The sequence below is a fragment of the Pan paniscus genome, chromosome Y, assembly GCF_029289425.2.
Source record: "Pan paniscus chromosome Y, NHGRI_mPanPan1-v2.0_pri, whole genome shotgun sequence".
In the NCBI taxonomy this organism is placed as follows: domain Eukaryota; kingdom Metazoa; phylum Chordata; class Mammalia; order Primates; family Hominidae; genus Pan; species Pan paniscus.
Genome location: NC_073273.2, coordinates 38,519,698 through 38,541,563, shown reverse-complemented (window position 1 = coordinate 38,541,563; position 21,866 = coordinate 38,519,698). Strand labels below are relative to the sequence as shown.

General features: G+C 36.7%; 1 protein-coding gene across 1 annotated transcript in view; it reads right to left on the bottom strand.

Annotated features, from left to right (window-relative positions):
- Positions 1-2,270: 2,270 nt before the first annotated feature.
- Positions 2,271-21,866, bottom strand: part of LOC129395521 (probable ubiquitin carboxyl-terminal hydrolase FAF-Y) — a 177,214-nt gene continuing 157,618 nt past the window's right edge. The window contains 10 exon segments of the mRNA XM_055106945.3: positions 2,271-3,834; positions 5,449-5,544; positions 6,296-6,508; positions 6,645-6,801; positions 15,806-15,894; positions 15,980-16,200; positions 16,616-16,801; positions 17,207-17,418; positions 19,950-20,062; positions 20,670-20,895. Of these exon segments, the coding sequence (XP_054962920.3) occupies positions 3,697-3,834; positions 5,449-5,544; positions 6,296-6,508; positions 6,645-6,801; positions 15,806-15,894; positions 15,980-16,200; positions 16,616-16,801; positions 17,207-17,418; positions 19,950-20,062; positions 20,670-20,895 (1,651 nt within the window). The 3' untranslated portion in view covers positions 2,271-3,696.

Below are 21,866 nucleotides of genomic sequence, written 5' to 3'. Positions count from 1 at the left end.
CAGAACACTACCCAAAAGAAGTTTCATTTAAGGAACATTAAGTTAATTGAAAAAATCCAGGAAATGTAAAGACCAAGTATTGCATGTTTTCATTCATAGATGGGAAATAAAAAGTTGATCTCATGAAGGTAGAGAGTGGAAAGATTACCACAGGCTGGGAAGAACACTGGGCAGGGGAAGAGATGAGTTAGTTAAAGGGTACAAATAGCATTAGAAGGAATAGGTCCTAATGTTTGATAGTATAGGAGGGAGACTATAGGTATGAGTAATTATATTTCCACATAACTGCAAGATTAGATTTGGAATGTGCTCAACACAAATAAATGATACATGTATGAAATGACTAACATAACAATTACCAATACACCAATATACCAATTAGTGATTTGGTCATTATTGTCTACATGTATCAAAATATCATTTGAACCTCATAAATACGTACAATTATAATGCATCAACTTTAAAAAAGAGAGTGGGGTCTATTTAATTAAGAAATTGCACTAAGGCAGGCCATGTCTGAATTTCAAAAAGTGCTCTCTCTCAATATTTTGGGGCGTTATGATCCACAATCTGATTTTGGAAGTGCTTGCAGGTTGTTAGGCAGACTGAAACTATGGTTAAACAAACAAACAACTGCACATGCCACTCTGCAGCAATAGCTGGGAATTTTGGACCAGGAAATTCCTGGATGCCATGATATAATATGTGCCATTTGAGAGATACTTACTAGCTTGCCTTGCATTGGTGTAGTTCGCCTTGACAAGCTAATTACTAGCTTGTCTTGCCTGCTTCTGAGACTGAAGACCATAATCTTAAAATCTGAAACACCTATAATGTGTTGCATGAATTAAGAAAACATTCTAATGAGGAAGTGCTCAGAAGAGGTCCAAAATAACATGCAAAATGGATTTATAGACAAACATGTTACCAGGAAAGTGCAAGGAGGTGCTCAATATGTTAAAGAGCAGGTAGTCTCTTTTTTCCTATGATCAACTTTGGAACCACTTCAGGAACTACTGCATGGTACTTTTGCATGGGCAATACCCTTTGAATAGCTCCCTACTGACCAAGAAAGACCTGCTTGGTTTACAGATGGCAGTTTCAAGGTGGGTGAACAATGTCCTGTTGGCAGGCTTTCATAGAGACTAGAAATGAAAAGACCGATTGAACATAGAATAAACAAATTAGTTGAATGGTTGAACTGCATGTTGTTTTCTTATGAGTGTTAAAAAATTTACAACTTTTTTTTAAACACTGCATTTGTTTGAATTCTTGCCAATTCATGAGTAGTGACTGACGGCTTGGCCACAGGGACAATGGAAAACTGAACTATTAAGCATATGCCAGTATGTGACACAGCACTTTGGAAAGTACAAGGTGGAATTTAAGGGGTATGTTAAAGAAGGGTATGTTGACATCCACCTGAAGGACCCTCTCCAGGATGATGGGGAGGTGACTAGAACCAGCAAGTTGATATCCTGGTGGATTTGCTTGAGGTGGTCACCTTACAGAGATGCAGCACTAATGCAGATGGGGTGAATCTAGACATATTCCTCTTGTACTCTGTGAGGAACAAAATCCCAAGATACATTTCCAGGTGAGAAGAGAGACACAGACTGCAAATAACTATGGCCTGAATAGGAAGGCCCTTAACATAGCTGGATTACAATGGACCAATGGCAGTAGCTGTGCCAGGGCATTAATGGATCCTGACTACTGTATTCGCAGAGGTCAGTGATAACGCTTAAAATGCTATATATAAAAAAAGATATTATAACCAATTTGGACAAACGAATTGCATTTCTTCATACTAAGCAACACATTCCAGGGTCTATTGTGTCCAACAATGGGCAAAGAGATATTACAACAAATGAACATATTACATAGGTTATAGAGTGGTAGTTTGGGAGAGTATAAGCATTTTAAATATTGATTGTATAAAATAGTTCAACATTTGCTAATTTGGTATTCATGGTGACTTTATAACTGTGAATAACAAGAATCAACTATGTAAAAATGTGCCAAAAGCACAAAAATGATTAAGCTAGAAAATTTTTTTACAAGGCCAATATCTTAATTTTTTTTTCTTTTTTTAGGTCCTTAATGAAAGGTCAAGGGCCAATTTTTTTATGCATAAAAACTCAATGTGTCTGAAATGCTGAATTCAGTGTCATGCCAACGCATGCCATGCAAATAATTAATTTAAATGCGTAGTCCTTAAGAATACTACAAGAGAGTAACAAGAAACAAAAACACACCACAGGACAAAAGTCTTCTTAAATTTTATTTGTGAATTCAGCAAAATAATTTCTATAAAACAAAACAGCCAAACATTTAAATAGTATAGGATAGGCTGTATCTATTTGCAGGTATATTTGGTTTTTAAACAGGTTCCAAAATATTACACACATTCAAAATTTACCAATTCTCTTTTAAATATAGTATTAACTCACAGGTTTCTTGGAATCTTAAAACAAACGTTTTTTCTAAAATGGTACCTTAGAATTACATTAAATAAGCAAGAGCTTAGATCTTAATTAAATCTTGTATCTAACAACAAGAGTTTTAGAATAATGAAAAAAAACTACAACAATTCTTTCTTTCAAATAAAAGTGTGACTACGAATTCAGTCAGACATCTTGGTGCAATGGTGCTTCAAAGTACTGTGGATTCTTATGATGTACACTTCACCGGGATCAGGAGAAGCAAAGTTTTAGAAACTTCACTTAATAAATTCTATGGAAAAAAAAATCGCAAGCACACCAAATACAATCTATTATGCTCCACCACATTCTGACATAGGAAAATTTTGCGTATTGGTTTTAATATTTTAAAATTCCTATTATCGATACTTTGATATTCTTCAGCTCATCAAGAAATTGAACTATCAAACATTAAATGTGAAGAACATGTATGCAATGAAAAACTGCTTGTCTGTCACATTTTCCCCCCATTTTATATTTATTCTAGGTATAAGAAATAAAAGCTCTGAGCAATATACAGCTGTCACTCTGGGCACTGTCATTCATGTAATTCTGTCCTCTTGGCTACACAAACAGTGTGAAGCCATGCTAACTGTTACAGCATAAGAATAACTTTAAAGTGGTTAGCCTATATACCAGAATAAAAAGGTAATGAAAAGTATCTAGAAATGTTACACTGCCAATTTTCCACATCAACCATATAATTCAAAAGTTACCACCAGCCTTATATATCCAGGAAAGAAGGATTAACAAGAAACTATTGGTGTAAACTGACAAAGATGGGCTCTTTTATGTTCCCTTTTTTGGGGGGAAGTTGGTAAGTTGACCAAACTGCTCAAAGCAGGCAATATCAATTGCACAATGTAGTGAACACAACAAAAAATAATTGTGTGACTGTGTAGATCTGACTTATTTTCATCAAAAACAGTTTCTTGCTTAAGAATGAATAGTCAGACATTAACATAGTATATATACCTTTCTCATTTACAGATTAGGACCAGTCATTTGTTACAAAACTCTGTACACTTCACCCTGCATGTGTCTTATACACTGACAAATTGCAAATTACTGCAAATGAGACAGTGAATATGCTCTTTACTCCATGTTGGTTTGGAGCAGTTTATCTAGTTTTCAATACTAGCCAGACATGGAGAAAGTTTGGACTGTAAGACCTTAGTGCATGGTCATAAAGGAAGCAGTTAATTATTGCTTTTCACTGATCCTTCATCTGAGGTGAGGATACTTCTTCATTGCCTTCATAATTTTCTTGGGTTCATTGGCCTGTTTTCTGAGGGTTGTTCAAGTGATGTGCTGCTGGTCCTGTATATGGCTGTCCATGTACATGATTATTCTAAGAGAGTGAAAGAGACCAGCATTGTAACACTTTTCAAATATTAACAATTAAAAATTTAAAACCATGGGGTAAGGTTGGTCAAAAAGTAGACATTTTTAAACCTGGATCTTTAAAAAAAAAAAAAAAGAACTTACAATCTGATTTTTATATTTGAAGAAAAGAAGTACCATATGAATAAAGTGTTCTGAGAAAGTGCACACACATAAATGTGTCAGCTTCTGATAAAAATTCATTTCATCTCCCTAGAGAATGTACCCAAGAGTCTTGGCCAGGTGCAGTGACTCATACCTGTAATCCCAGCATTTTGGGAGGCCAAGGTGGGTGGATCACAAGTTCAGGAGTTCAAGACTAGCCTGGCCAACATAGTGAAACCCTGTCTCTATTAAAAATGAAAAACTTAGCTGGGCAAAGTGATGTAAGCCTGTAGTCCTAGCTACTTGGGAGGCTGAGGCAGGAGAATGGCTTGAACTTGGGAGGTGGAGGTTGCAGTGAGCCAAGATCAGGCCACTGCACTCCAGCTTGGGCAAGAGTCAGACTAGGTTTAAAATAAAAAAGTCTTGGATGGCCAATTATTGTGCTAAGCGGAAAGGTTTTCCATGTGTTTTCCCCAGAGCAGCAACACTTGGAAATTTATAAGAAGTGACAATTCTTGGCCAGGTGCAGTGGCTCACGCCTATAATCCCAGCATTTTGGGGGGCCAAGGCGGGCAGATCACAAGGTCAAGAGATTGAGTCCATCCTGGCCAACATGGTGAAACTCCACCTCTACTAAAAATACAAAAATTAGCTGGGCGTGATGGTGCGTTCCTGTAGTCCAGCTACTCGGGAGGCTGAGGCAGAATTGCCTGAACCCCAGAGGCAGAGGTTACAGTGAGCTGTGATTGCACCACTGCACTCTAGACTGGTGACAGGGTGAGACTCTCTCAAAAAAAGAAAAAAAAAGGCCAATTCTTGAGCCCCACGATAGCCCTGTAGAGTGACAATTTCTGGACCCTGCAATTGCTGTTCTCAATCAGTGCATTTACATGATTATGATGTACATTAAATTTAAGAACCATGGCCTTAAAATGACTGCATTAGCCACATTTGCGGCTAATCTTCCCAGAATTTTCCCAAATATACCTGTTTTGCAAAAGAACTTATCAGAAAGTTTATTTATATTTTTCCTAAGTTATATTTTTTCAGTTAACCATCTATTAAAGCCAGTCAAACTGAATTTTTACTGCCACTGAATCTCAGATACTTGTGCTTTCACATTTCTTCAACAATTACTGAAATATTACACAGTTTTATTAACCATAGCAAATAGCAAAAGGGGGTAGTACCTGGTTACAAAGAACATACCACAATGGCAAAATAAAACATGACCTCATTTCAACTAACACTCTACTGATCATCTTGTCAAAGCTGTTCTAGATAATTTATTACTTTACAGTCACAGTGGATCCATCTTCACTCCATGTTGGTTTGGAACAGTTTATCCAGTTTTAAATATCAGCCAGGTACAGAGAAAGTTTGGACTTTCAAAATATTTAAGAAAATAATAATTGAAGACCTTTTAAGTAAAGCATCAAAATGGGTTTGGGGGATAAAAATGAAAAATCCTTTTTACCTGTTGATACTGAGAGGCAGGTGAATGAGGATATAATGGGGCATCTTCTGATGGAGAGGGCTCATGCTCATCTGGGGCATCCTGGTCATCTGGCTCCTAATTTTAAATATTTAAAGAGATTAAGCATTAGATTATAAAAGTAACTTCAAATTTATATTTAATTTCCTTCATTTAGAATAAACTTTTAAAAAATGCACAAAGCTGGCCTCTTTAACATCTTTGCATTTACTGCAAATAATTTAAAATATAAGAAAACAGGCCGGGTGCAGTGGCTCATGCTTATAATCTCAGCACTTTGGGAGGCCAGGCAGGTGGATCACTTAAGGTCAAGATTTGAGACCAGCCTGGCCAACATGCTGAAATCTTGTCTCTATTAAAAATACAAAAATTAGCCAGGCATGGTGGTGGCTGCCTGTAATCCCAGCTACTCGGGAGGCTGAGGCAGAAGAATTTCTTGAACCTGAGAGGTGGGGGTTGCAGTGAGCCGAGATCGCGCCGCTGCAGCAGCCTGGGCAATAGGGTGAGACTCTGTGTCAAAAAAAAAAAAAAAAAAAAGAAAGAAAGAAAGAAAAAGAAAAAGCAAACAAAGACAAAAAACAAACAAAAGAATATCTGAATTCTCTCAGGTATGTGATTTTTAGACAATTTCACAGAAATTTTTTCTAAAAGGAAACTCCTTTGTTAACTTAAGATCAAACAAATCAAGCTAACCATTAAAGCAAACAAAACTGCACATGATTTTTTTAAGCACAATATTAATAAACATGGGCCTACACATTAAAAAAATACTTTTCTTTTTCCCATTTCCATCTGCTGTCCATTGGTGGCCTTTTTTTTTTTTTTTTACCTCTTCTGGACAGAGTTCACAAGCTTTTGCAAGTGTCCTCCTAGCACTATGTGATCTTTCTAAGAAATAACCATTTGCTGTTTCATTGCTTTGTACTGGAGGAGACCAACTGTTGTAACTATACTGAGGATTGCCAGTATATGGTCTTCTTTCAAGTTCATCTCCTAGCCATTCCACTGCCCAGGTCCATTTTCTTTTAAGATCTCCGTTACCCTTTAGAAAAAAATAAAACTATTTAGAATTTAGAATGATTTTCAGTATCAGCTTAAAATGCTAATACAAAAATTTCACGATCATTTCCTTACTTGTGACAGAGGTTTCTACAAATTTATAAGAGAAAAACCCTCACCTGTAAGATCTGGTAAGCAACAGGACAACTGCTAAATAGAGCTACCATACATTTTATGCACTGATATGCTCGTTTTTGATAGTGATTCTTCGAGCGCTGTATTGTATCGAACAGCCCATCTCTGTCATCTGGAATTCCTTTAAGTGCATTATGAATTCTAAAACAGAAGCAGATGTAAAACTTTGTAATATCCAATAGTAGCTAACATTTGAGTGCCTAATTATGTGCCATTTAGTACATGTTTTTGATGTAATCATATAATCTAATTAACATTAGAGTTACTTTCCTAAATAGGTAGGAACAAATTAAAATTAGGAACATTTTAACAAATGAGAAAACAAGTACAGACAGCACAAATAGCTTGCCAAACATTACAGATCTGGCAACTTGAGCAGCTGGTTAGCAATCTGACTTAGTCAGACATAGGAATCTCACTTAGATTGCTAACCAGCTGCTCACAAAAATTACTAAGAGCAAATTAAGGACAATGATGCTACATTATTTTTCATATTTCTTTTCCTTTCTTTCTTTCTTTTTTTTTTTGAGAGATAGAATTCTTTCTCTGTGTCCCAGGCTGGACTGCAGTGGCATGATCGTAGTTTGTGGCTCACTGTAGCCTCAAAACCAGAATACAAGGAATACTTTCACTTCAGCCTCCCAAGTAGTTGGGATTACAGAAACACACCACCATGTCCAGTTCACCACATTACTTTACTAAAGCTATTAGTCTTTTAAGACTACTTTAGTTGAAAAAAACTTACTGATTATGGAACAGTGATATAAATTGGCAGTATAAAATTAACTTGAATTCTGATACTGTGAAAACACACACATGACGCATAAAGCAATTTTCACTGACAATGATAAAATCTGCCTGATTTGCTAATGATCAATTATTTTATTTCAGGACTGCCTAACTGCAACATATTTACATAGCCAACTCTTCCCTGTTTCTCCTTAATAGTCAATTTAAAAAATTGCAAATGAAGGCTGGGCACGGTGGCTCACACCTGAAATACCAGCACTTTGGGAGGCAAAGCTGGGTGGATCACCTGAAGTCAGGAGCTTGAGACCAGCCTGACCAACATGGTGAAACCCTGTCTCTACTAAAAATGCAAAAATTAGTCAGGCGTGGTGGTGCATGTGCGTAATCCCAGCTACTTGGGAGGCTGAGGTTGCAGTGAGCGGAGATCACCCCACTGCAATCCAGCCTGGGCAACAAGAGCAAAACTCTGTCTAAAAAAAAAGTTACAAACAAATATATGTTTTCTTTCTTTTGTGTCATTACCTACACAGAAAAATAACTTGAAATTTTTTTTCTCTATACCATGTATCTTACTTAACAAAGTATTTTTATATTCCAGGTCAGATGTTAGGTTTTTTTTGTTAGCTTCAGAGACATTTATAATACAACTTTTGTTTGGAAAGGGCAACTTTTGAAATCTAATCATTTCAGACAAAAAATAACATGGATATGCTTCCTGCAACACTTGTGATATATCATATTCCATTTTCTTATTCTCTTACAGTTTATAATGAAGTGATAATAACACTGCTTGGCACACAGCAGATGTTGATATATATATATCTGTTGAATACTGTTTACTGAATAAACTCAATGTTCATTATACAAAACACTTCAAGCTTATGTTTGTAAGGACAATATTAATTTTGTACAAAAGTCTACTATTTTCCACATTAATCCAACATGTGTATCTTTACTAAAATCACTTCCTTGGATAAGATAAGAAGGCTAAAAATGTGATTTAGCCTTATAGTAGCTACAAGATGTACATAGCTGGCTGGGTGCAGTGGCTCATGCATGTAATTCCAACACTATGGGAGGCCCAGGCAGGTGGATCACGAGGTCAGGAGATCAACACCACCCTGGCCAACATGGTGAAACCCCGTCTCTACTAAAATACAAAAAAATTAGCTGAGCGTGGTGGCACGCGCCTGTAGTCCCAGCTACTAGGGAGGCTGAGGCAGGAGAATCACTTGAATCCGGGAGATGGAGGTTGCAGTGAGCTGAGATTGTGCCACTGCACTCCAGCCAGATGACAAAGCAAGAAGGAGTCTCAAAAAATAAAATAAAATCACATAGCAAACAATATTTGTCTAAAAATTCTTTCAAACACAGTAAAAATTTTAAATAAAAATTGGAACCCATTGAAACAAATGAGATCTAATATAAAACATTACCCATCTAATGCCACTTTTACATTATTTGATCTGCTTGATGCTGGACTGAATCACAACTTGAGAATTTTAATTGTTGAAATCTAATATTTTTGGTTCTCTAAAATTCAAGATTACAATGATTTACCTTTAAGCACTGTGTTCTGCAGCTTTATAATACATTTGTTTTCAGGTTCTTTTGCTTATTATTATGTCTAATGGGTGTGTTTGTGTGTGTGTGTATGTTTGTGTGTGTTCCTAAAACAAGCTATATTAAAATTCTCACGAGGAGAAAAGTTAGAATTTTCGGGCAGAATTAGGCAACTAATTCTACAGTATAATTCTTAGACTGATTTTACTGAAGAGAACACAATTGAGAATTCTAGGGGTATGTTTATAGACCTGTTAGTAGCATAATCTCAGTTCTGAAAAATTACCACTCCGATTTCTTATATACTAATAAAACTACTTAGAGGCAATGGATTAAGTGTTACCTATTGTAACTAATTCTAGAAAAAGTACATCATAATCCTAAAATATTAACAGAACTTAAGGAGGTATCAAAAGCCTTACTGGGTTCCTTAAAAAAATAAAAACAGTAAATGGAAGACAAAACCTAATATTAAGGATGAAAGTGGAACATTAAGAGAAAAGAATGCGATGGAGAAATAGGAACAGCTCTGGTCTGCAGCTCCCACTGTGATTGATGCAGAAGATGGGTGATTTCTACATTTCCAACTGAAGTACCTGGTTCATCTCACTGGGACTGGTTGGAGAGTGGGTGCAGCCCACGGAGGGTGATCCGAAGAAGGGCAGGGCGTCACCTCACCTGGGAAGCTCAAGGTGTCCAGGGAAGCTTTCCCTTTCTTAGCCAAGGGAAGCTGTGACAGACTGTACCTGGAAAAAAGGGATACTTCCGCCCAAATACTGTGCTCTTCTCAAGGTCTTAGCAACCAGCAGACAAGGAGATTCTCTCCCATGCCTGGCTCGGTGGGTCCCACATCCACAGAGCCTTGCTCACTGCTAGTGCAGCAGTCTGAGATCGAACTGCAAGGCAGCAGCCTGGCTGGGGAATGGGCATCCACCATTGCTGAGGCTTGAGTAGGTAAACCAAGCAGCTGGGAAGCCTGAACTGCTTCCACCCACCGCAGCTCAGCAAGGTCTGCTGCCTCTAGACTCCACCTCCGCAGGCAGGGCTTAGCTGAACAAAAGGCAGCAGACAACTTCTGCAGACTTAAACATCCCTGTCTGACAGCTCTGAAGAGAGCTGTGGTTCTACCAACACAGTGTTTGAGCTCTGAGAATGCACAGATTGCCTCCTCAAGTGGGTCCCTGACCGCCAGGTAGCCTAACTGGGAGACACCTCCTAGTAGGGGCCAACAGACACCTCATATAGGCGGGTGCCCCTCTGGGATGAAGCTTCCAGAGGAAGGATCAGGCAGCAATATTTGCAATTCTGCAGCTTCCACTGGTGATACCCAGGCAAACAGCGTCTGGAGGGACCTCCAGCAAAGTCCAACTGACCTGCAGCTGAGGGACCTGACTGTTAGAAAGAAAATAACAACAGAAAGGAATAGCATCAACATCAACAAAAAGGACGTCCACACCAACACCCCATCTGTAGGTCACTAACATCAGAGACCAAAGCTAGATAAAACCACAAAGATGGGGAGTAACCAGAGCAGAAAAGCTGAACACTCTAAAAATCAGAGCGCCTCTTCTCCTCCAAAGGATTGCAGCTCCTCACCAGCAACGGAACAAAGTTGGACCGAGAATGACTTTGATGAGTTGACAGAGGTAGGCTTCAGAAGGTTGGTAATAACAAACTACTCTGAGCTAAGGGAGCATGTTCGAAACCATCGCAAGGAAGCTAAAAACCTTGAAAAAAGGTTAGACGAATGGCTAACTAGAATAAACAGTGAAAACCTTAAATGAACTGATGAAGCTGAAAACCATGGCACGAGAACTTTGGGACACGTGCACAAGCTTGAATAGCCACTTGGATCAAGTGGAAGAAAGAGTTATCTGTGACTGAAGATCAAATGAAAGAAATAAAGCAAGAAGAAAAGGTTAGAGAAAAAAGAGTAAAAGAAACAAACAATGCCTCCAAGAAATATGGGACTATGTGAAAAGACCAAATCTACGTTTAATTGGTGTACCTGAAAGTGATGGGGAGAATGGAACCAAGTTGTAAAACACTCTACAGGATAGTATCCAGGACAACTTTGCCAACCGAGCAAGTCCAGCCAACATTCAAATTCAGGAAATACAGAGAACACCACAAAGATACTCCTCAAGAACAGCAACCCCAAGAACATAATTGTCAGATTCACCAAGGGTAAAATGAAGGAAAAAATGTTAAGGGAAGCCAGAGAGAAAGGTCGAGTTAACCACAAAGGGAAGCCCATCAGACTAACAACAATGGCTTTCTCAGCAGAAACCCTACAAGCCAGAAGAGAGTGGGGCCAGTATTCAACATTCTTAAAGAAAAGAATTTTCAACCCAGAATTTCATATCCAGACAAACTAAGCTTCATAAGTGAAGGAGAAATAAAATCCTTTACAGACAAGCAAAGGCTGAGAGATTTTGTCACCACCGGCCTGCCTTACAAGAGCTCCTGAAGGAAGCACTAAACATGGAAAGGAACAAGCGGTATCAGCCACTGCAAAAACATGCCAAATTGTAAAGATGATCAAGGCTGTGAAGAAACTGCATCAGTTAACTGGCAAAATAACCAGCTAACATCATAATGACAGGATCAAATCCACACATAACAATATTAACCTTAAATGTAAATGGGCTAAATGCCCCAAATAAAAGACACAGACCAGCAAATTGGATAAAGAGTCAGGACCCATCGGTGTGCTGCATTCAGGAGACCCATCTCATGTGCAAAGACACACACAGGTTCAAAATAAAGGGATGGAGGAAGATCTGCCAAGCAAATGGAAAGCAAAAGAAAAGCAGGGGTTGCAATCCTCGTCTCAGATAAAACAGACTTTAAACCAACAAAGATCAAAAGAGTTTAAACCAATAAAGAAGGCCACTACATAATGGTAAAGGGATCAATTCAACAAGAAGAGCTAACTATCCTAAATATATATGCACCCAATACAGGAGCACCAAGATTTGTAAAGCAAGTCCTTAGAGACCTACAAAGAGACTTAGACTCCCACACAATAATGGGAGACAAAATTATTATTTTGTGTGACAGTGGAGACTTTAACATTCCACTGTCAATATTAGAAAGATTGAGACAGGTTAACAAAGATATCCAGGACGTGAAATCAGTTCTGCAACAAGCAGACCTAGTAGACATCTACAGAACTCTCCACCCCAAATCAACAGAATATACATTCTTCTCAGCACCACATCACATTTATTCTAAAATTGACCACATAGTTGGAAGTAAAGCACTCCTCAGCAAATGTAAAAGAACAGAAATCACAACAAACCATCTCTCAGAGCACAGTGCAATCAAATTAGAACTCGGGATGAAGAAAACTCACTCAAAACCGCTCAACTACATGGAAACTGAACAACCTGCTCCTGAATGACCACTGCATAACGAAATGAAGGCAGAAATAAAGATGTTTTTTAAACCAATGAGAACAAAGACACAATGTACCAGAATCTCGGGACACATTTAAAGCAGTGTGTAGAGGGAAATTTATAGCACTAAATGCCCACAAGAGAAAGCAGGAAAGTTCTAAAATCAACACCCTAACATCACAATTAAAAGAACTAGAGAAGCAAGAGCACATTCAAAAGCTAGCAGAAGGCAAGAACACATTCAAAACACATTCAAAAGCTAGCAGAAGGCAAGAAATAACTAAGATCAGAGCAGAACTGAAAGAGATAGAGACACAAAAAACCCTTAAAAAAAAAAAAGTCATGAATCCAGGAGCTGGTTTTTTGAAAAGATCAACAAAATAAATAGATCACTAGCAAGACTAATAAAGAAGACAAGAGAGAAACATCAAATAGATGCAATAAAAAATGACAAAGGGATATCACCACTGATCCCACAGAAGTAAAAACTACCATCAGAGAATACTATAAACACCTCTATGCAAATAAACTAGGAAATCTAGCAGAAATGGACAAATTCCTGGACACCTACACTCTCCCAAGACTAAACCAGGAAGAAGTTGAATCCCTGAATAGACCAATAACAGGCTCTGAAATTGAGGGATTAATTAATAGCCTACCAACCAAAACAAGTCCAGAACTAGATGGATTCACGGCTGAATTCTACCAGTGGTACAAAGAGGAGCTGATACCATTCCTTCTGAAACTATTCCAATCAGTAGAAATAGAGGGAATCCTCCCTAGTTCATTTTACGAGGCCAGCATCATCCTGATACCAAAGCCGGGCAGAGTCACAATAAAAAAAGAGAATTTTAGACCAATATCCCTGGTGAACATTGATGCAGGACTCCTCAAGAAAATACTGGCAAACCAAATCCAGCAGCACATCCAAAAGCTTATCCATCATGATCAGGTGGGCTTCATCCCTGGGATGCAAGCTTGGTTCAACATATGCAAATCAATAAACATAATCCATCACATAAACAAAACCAATGAAAAAAACCACGATTATCTCAATAGATGCAGAAAAGGCCTTCAACAAAATTCAGTAGCCCTTCATGCTAAAAACTCTCAATAAACTAGGTATTGATGGAATGTATTTCAAAATAAGTGCTATTTATAACAAACTCACAGCCAATATCATACTGAATGGGCAAAAACTGGAAGCATTCCCTTTGAAAACCGGTACAACACAGGGATGCCCTGTCTCACCATTCCTGTTCAGTATAGTGTTGGACGTTCTGGCCAGGGCAATCAGGAAAGACAAAGAAATAAAGGATATTCAATTAGGAAATGAGGAAGTCAAATTGTCCCTGTTTGCAGATGACATGACTATATATTTAGAAAACCCCATTGTCTCAGCCCAAAACCTCAAGCTGATAAGCAACTTCAGCAAAGTCTCAGGATAAAAAATCAATGTGCCAAAAATCACAAGCATTCCTATACACCAATAACAGAGAGCCAAATTATGAATGAATTCCCATTCACAATCACTTCAAACAATAAAAAAATACATAGGAATACAACTTACAAGGGATGTGAAGGACCTCTTCAAGGAGAACTACAAACCACTGCTCAATGAAATAAAAGAGGACACAAACAAATGGAAGAACATTCCATGCTCATGGATAGGAAGAATCAATATCATGTAAATGGCCATACTGCCCAAGGTTATCTATAGATGCAATGCCATCCCCATCAGGCTACCAATAACTTTCTTCACAGAATTGGAAAAAACTACTTCAAAGTTCGTATGGAACCAAAGAAGAGCCCGCATTGCCAAGACAATCCTAAGCCAAAAGAACAAAGCTGGAGGCATCACGTTACCTGACTTCAAACTATACTACAAGGCTACAGTAACCAAAACAACATGGTACTGGTACCAAAACAGATATATAGACCAATGGAACAGAATAGAGGCCTCAGAAATAACCCCACACATCTACAACTATCTGATCTTTGACAAACCTGACAAAAACAAGAAATGGGGAAAGGATTCCCTATTTAATAAGTAGTGCTAGGAAAACTGGCTAGCCATATTAAGAAAGCTGAAACTGGATCCTTTCCTTGCACCTTATACAAAAATTACTTAAAGATGGATTAAAGACTTAAATGTTAGACCTAAAACCATGAAAACCCTAGAAGAAAACCTAGGCAATACCATTCAGGAGATAGGCATGGGCAAGGTCTTCATGACTAAAACATCAAAAGCAATGGCAACAAAAGCCAAAATAGACAAATGTAAAGTAAAGAGCTTCTACATGGCAAAAGAAACTACCATCATAGTGAACAGGCAACCTACAGAATGGGAGAAAATTTTTGCAATCTACCCATCTGACAAAGGCCTAATATCCAGAATCTACAAAGAACTCAAAGAAATTTACAAGAAAAAAAACAACCCCATCAAGAAGTGGGCAAAAGATATGAACAACACTTCTCAAAAGAAGACATCTATGCAGGCAACAGACACATGAAAAAAAGCTCAACATCACTGATGATTAGAGAAATGTAAATCAAAACCACAATGAGATACCATCTCACACCAGTCAGAATGGTGATTCTTAAAATGTCAATAAACAACAGATGCTGGTGAGGTTGTGGAGGAATAGGAACGGTTTTACACTGTTGTTGAGAGTGTAAATTAGTTCAACCATTGTAGAAGACTGTGGCAATTCCTCAAGGATCTAGAACTAGAAATACCATTTGACCAAGTGATCCCATTACTGCGTATATACCCAAAGGATTATAAATCATGCTACTATAAAGACACATGCACATGTTTGTTTACTGAGGCACTATTCACAAGAGCAAAGACTTGGAACCAACCCAAGTATCCATCAATGACAGGCTGGATAAAGAAAATGTGGCACATACACACCATGGAATATTGTGAAGCCATAAAAAAGTATGAGTTCACATCCTTTGCAGGCACATGGATGAAGCTGGAAACTATCATTCTGAGGAGACTGTCACAAGGACAAAAAACCAAACACCGCATGTTCTCACTCATAAGTGGGAATTGAGCAATGAGATCACTTGGACACAGGGCAGGGAACATCACACACCAGGGCCTGTCAGGGGGTGGGGGCAGGGGTGGAATAGCATTAGGAGAAATAGCTAATGTAAGCGTCAAGTTGATGGGTGCAGTAAACCAACATGGCACATGTATACCTATGTATCAAACCTGCATGTTGTGCAGATGTACCCCAGAACTTAAAGTATAATTAAAAAAAAAAAAAGAATGCAAATAAGTGGCAATTTTTCTTCATATGTTTTTAAAGACAACATTAAGCGGAGCATCAAAGATAAAAAATGTATATGGCAAATGACAATTCCAGTCATTTCAAGAACTTGGGAAATTCTAATTATTCTGGTGGCAAAAGGGTATTCACCTGTGAGTCTGCCAGGAGTCCTCAATCAGTAAAATTTGCAAAAGTAGATCTAAATATGGCCAAAGTTCATAAGTATATGAATATGCAACCTACAAATAGGTAAGAGATAGTGAATTATGTATTTTTAAAAAATGACTAAAATTACAGATATATAAATGTTTATTTTTCTTTCACCTGCCAGAGAAGTTCGCTGAGGACAGTAGATGAGAACTGAGGATTCTCCCAAGAGCAAAAGCGAAGTAATTTGATGGTATCCTCTGAGTTACTGCAGTCTTCAATAATTTTCTTCACATAACTTGTTCTCACAAATAAAATGTCTAACACATTCTGCTGAATTGGCATTATAGGCTGTGATAAATTAGGGTCACCGAAAGGATTGGGGAGAGGGGGATTACCTAGAACAGATTTGTTATCAATGAAAAACCAATAGAATTCCTCACAAAATTATAATAATAAATTTCTTATCTTAAAAAATACAATCTGATTTTAAATTAAATTAAAAATTCACCTAAATGATCAGGTATATACCAAGATGATAAAATGCAAAAATATAAATGCTGACACTAAAGACAAAGTTTATCATTTTTACACTAAGCATTTCATAAGGTATCACAGTATCCTACATTTAAAAAATAAACTCCCTATTAAACATATGAAAAAGCTAAAACTTAAGAAATATAATATTCTAGAACATAGGCCTTCAGACTAATTTCATTTTTATAAATCTTCAGAGCTACTTTTTATGAAGTGCTACATAAAGCTAGCATTATTTTTAAACTGCTGTAAAAAAAATGGAACATGCTACTTTACCATTGATTGAAGACTGCATTGTTGATGACACATTGCAACAACGAATCAGCTGAGACACTACTGAATATAACTTGCCTAATTCAGCATACTGATATTTGATTGGAGGACCTGGTCCTTTGTCTAAAGACACAAGCATAAAGGTAGCAGGTACATTCAATTTCAGAAGCTGTGTTTTTTCTGCCACACCTATAAAAAAGGACAGAAAAATAATATGTAGAAAAAAAAACTAAGAGGGTAAGTACTGCAATAATTAAAAATTAATTATTATAGCTCTTTGTAAGTTATATTACTAAAAGCTCATTCTCTTTGCTTAGAATAGAAACAATACAGGCAGAATGCTGACAGAACAGAAAATACACTGATATAATTAAATAAGATACAGTATCATAACCCTGAAATAATGATCATGACTATGGCATTCCAATTAGCCTAGGTGCTAAGGGAAATGTATACTTTCTAGGGCCTAGAGAAGCTGGAAGGCCCTAGCTAAAGAATAACTTTCATCATAAGAAAGTAAGACAGAAACTAGCTGGTAATAGTGGCTTACACCTGTAATCCCAGCACTTTGCAAGGCCAAGGTGGGTGGATCACCTGAGGTCTGGAGTTCGAGACCAGCCTTTTCAACATGGTGAAACCCCATCTGTACTATAAATACAAAAATTAGCTGGGATGTGGTGGTTGGTGCCTGTAATCCGAGCTTCTTGGGAGGCTGAGGCAGGAGAATTGCTTGAATCCAGGAGGCGGACGTTGCAGTGAGAGGAGACTGCGCCACTGCACTCCAGCCTGGGCGACTAAGCGAGACACTATCTCAGAAAAATAAAATAAATAAATAAAAATAAAAAAAAGTAAGACAGAAACTAAATTAAATGAGCCATAAAAACTGTTCTAGAAAAAGTTTCCATTCTAGGACATTCCCTTACGTGGCTTGTTTTTTGTAACTACATCTATAGTAATAGATGTATCCAAATGATTTTAGATGATTCCAAATTCTGGACATATGTATCCCACTACTGGATTTCTTTACATAGGTATCCCATATGTTTTTAAAATGCAACCTGCTCACACAACTCCTTTTTCCTCTATCAGAAAATGGCACTACTATTTTCTCAGTTCATCAAATCACATGCCGGATGTAGGCTTAACATCTCTTTCCTGCTCCGCTTTCTCAAATATCAAATTACCAACTCCTGCTGATTCTAACTCATAAAGAGCTCCTGCATCTGTTCATACCTGTCTTCCATACTGCCAGTTTCCCTAATATAAAGCAGCCACAATTTTTTTCTATTGATAATTTTTAATACTTTCTTATCTGGGTCTATTGTAAGCCATTCTACGTTATAGACAGTGTGATGTTTTTAAGTTAAGCTTCTTGTGATCCTCTAGTGGTTCATTCATGCCCTCCTGATAATGTCCAGGCTACTTTACAAAATCAGAGTAGCATAATTAGAGAATCCTGGAAATCAGTCCTGCTATTCTGTATTCTTCACTGTATAAAGTCACACTGAATACCTCACACTGTGTCTAAGAAGCAAAGTTATGTCAATACTAAGCCTGCATGCACCAACCGCTCTGTTTAAAAAATCCTAACCAACCCCTTTCTCCTGGCAAGCTGCTTCTTCCATCCTTAAAGGAAATATTAATTATTCATCATAGAAATATTAGCATGTTTGATTGTAGGGTACTGCCTGAGGCCTTACTGGGAATCTCACACGACGTGTGGCAAACGCATTGTCTCATTTTTCTGAAATCCAAAAACTTCTAAAACCTAAAACATACTGCCCTAATGACTTAAGAGTCATAAATCTACACTAATTCTTGGCAGGGAAAATTACCATTAAGTTGTATTATAAACCATCAATGTGTTGTATATGAGCAGCCAATATCTAAAATAAAATAGTACAAAATAGGGTTTTTGTGAATGCATAAACTTAATACTTTTATATTTAAAATATAAAAGTGACTTCATTTATGTTTGTGTAATGTCTGCTTCTTACTCTATTACAAGTATCCAGGAATCTCATATGTAGTCAGGCAAGGCAGAGAAAGAGAAAACACAGAGATGATCAGAGAAGGAAGAATAACTGATAAAATGTTCTTCCCGCTCAAGTTAAAGATTAATAACACACATAACACTTTCATTAGAAGAATGCATGACTACAGAACTTAACTTTAGGTAGTAAGATATTTGTGATTTTTAAAAGTTAGCTGAATAACTTTTAAAAATCACAAATACCACAGATATAAAAGTGTAATATAGATACACAGTTATAAAATTTAACTTTTAAAAATCACAAATATCATAGATATAAAAGTGTATGTGCTGAGTCAAATCTTCAAAAAATGTGATCAAATACTTATCACTAACACTAAAATTTTAACTAGTCAATAAATTTTAATTGTATCAATAAATTATTAATTTTGAAATATTGTTGTACTAACGCCTGAATTGCTGATATTCAAATTGGATAAATACATTTGTAATAAATTTACTCTTCTTTCCACACAATAAAAACAACATAAAACAACACCGAAAACACTACAATGATTTTTGATGTGTATTCCTGGCAATCTATCCATGCATTCAACAATGACTGAGTTGTTCTATGCAATCCCCACTCATTGCAAGAATTCTGCTACCTAGCTGAGGAGTAAGGAAATTTTTTAAAAACCATCAAAACACAATGGAATAAGCCAAACAGAATTTTTTAGGTAAGCATTCTAGAGGCACTCAAAAGAAAAAATAAATAGGTTGATGTGAGAAAAAGCAGGCTACCTTAAGAAAGATATACTGAAAATCACATTTCTTAATTGATGTTAATATTAATATCAACAGAAGAATTAAAGTGGATTATATATTTGCATTATTATTAATTTCAATTTAGTTTATTTTAATAAAACATATGTACATGTCAAATTCTTTAAAGAAATAATTCTTAAACCTGATAAGCAACACAAGCACTTGGGGTCCTTTAGAAATATGGATCCCTTATCCAAGCCCTAGGAATTCTGATTCAGATGGTGTGGGGTATGACCAGGAAGCCAGTATTTTTCAAAAATCAATGTTAAGAGATAACATCAATCAGACAAAGTATATGATCTTAAAGATTACCAGAGAAATAAAACAAGTGCATAAATTACCATATAATATGAGAAATGCCATTAAAGTTACACAGAAAATTTGCAAAGCATTTTAAGAATATGAATATGGTATATTGCTTCTACTTCAGAACAAATTACATGTAATCACTTGATTAAAATGTGCTTCCCATTTAATATTTAAAATTGAAACAATCATTAATATAGTTGTGAAAAATTCTTATCTAAATTGGCATACATTACAAACAAATTAAAATATTGCTGTAAATGACGTCCATGCTCTGAAACTTCCCTCAAGAGATTTAGTGTGGCTCTTAGTAAGTGGTCACTCAAGCTCAAGTTATCACATGCCTGTGAAAAATGAAATATTATTTTATCAGCATCAAGATGCAGAAACAGCTTTTATTTGCATACAAAAGGTTATGTTCATATACAGAGCAAATCTTTCAGAAAGAAAATTATTAAATATAGTTGCTCTTTGAGAGAGAGAATGAAGAGCTCGGGTAGACTTCATTGTAGATCTTGTATGTTACTGTAACTGTAAAACAAACAAACAAACAAACAAACAAACAAAAAGCTCTGGCAACTTCAACAGAAGAATTTAAGTGGACTATTTATTTACATTATCACTAATTTCAATTTCATGTTACAGTGTTTCACTAAAAAGCTTTTAGCCATTATAAAAGTAAATCTTAAAAATGTCAAACTTAAGGATTTACTAAATAACTAAATAATTGAATGCACAAAAGGAATTTCCCTTCTTTTTCAGAATGCCCAGCAATCACTATTACCATGAAATAATTTTACGAACTCACAAGTGTCATAACGTACGTATGAATTTGTTTATGGTGAATACATCAAAGAGAGGAACATAAATTTGCTGATATGAATTTGCAGAAACAGAATTTACTTCTAAGTATTTAATTGCTTATAAAAAAAAAAAAAGCCATGCAATTACCTGACTAGAAGGTCCTGGAGATGCAAAAGGAGAAGGACAAGACCCATCTTGCAAGGAAAAGTGTGCAATAAACACTATAAGTTTTGCAAATGCACCCCTCACTTCTGCACTAGGGCACTCCAGAAGGTATTCAGAGAAGCGATTTGATACATTAAAAAGGACATTATGAGTAAACCAAAAACGTATATTTTTGCTGTGACGGAGAAGAACGCACAGTGCATCATACCTACAACAGAAACATCTATGAACGTCAAATTTCAGTGATGTGTTTATTTTGCTTGGTACATGGAAGAAACAGATTTTTATGAACCAAACAACGATCTGAGATGTTCTCTCCAATTAATGGTCAGTTGGTTTTAGTACAAATATCAGATTGATAAAGCTGTGTGACTTTAGTCCCACAGAGTCAAAAAAAGGAATGAAATACGAAATATATGTAGCTCTCTGCAAATCCATGATCAAACTCTCCCCAGTGAAGTAACATTTCTTTAATATCTTTCAACGTGAGCAATGCTAAGAGTTGTTAAATCAAGGCATTATAATGTATTCCGTACTTTTATAATTAATAGTAACTTAAAACTATACAGCTATTTTAAAATTGTCTTTTTTTAATTTTTAAAGAGGCAGAGTCTCTACTGACCAAGCTGAAATAAAAGTAGTGGTGCAATTACAGCTAACTTCAGCTTCAAACTCCTGGGCTCAAATGATACTACTGCCTCAGCCTCCCAAGTAGCTGGCTCTACATGAACAAGCTACTAGCTAATTATTTTAATTTTTTTTTTGTATAGAAGAGATCTTGCTATGTTGCCTAGGCTAGCCTCAAACTCCAGGCCTAAAGTGATCTACCCATCCCAGCCTGTGGTGGATTAGGTGGATCCTAAAGTGCTAGGACTACAGGTGTGGGTCACCACACTGAGGTAATTTAACTTTTTGTTGAGATGAGGTTTCACTGTGTTGCCCAAGCTGGTCTTAAATTCCTGGCCTCAAGTCCTGTCACCTTGGCCTCTTGAAGTGTTGGGATTACAGGTATAAGCCACCACACCTGACCTAAAAATCATCTACCTTTTTAACTATAAGTGAGAATTTCATCTAGTAAAAATAAAATAATTAAATGATGAAATAGACTAAGATATGATACAAATTCACAGGACTAGGAGCCAGTTTTTAAATAAAGGCACATTTAATTTATCTCATGAC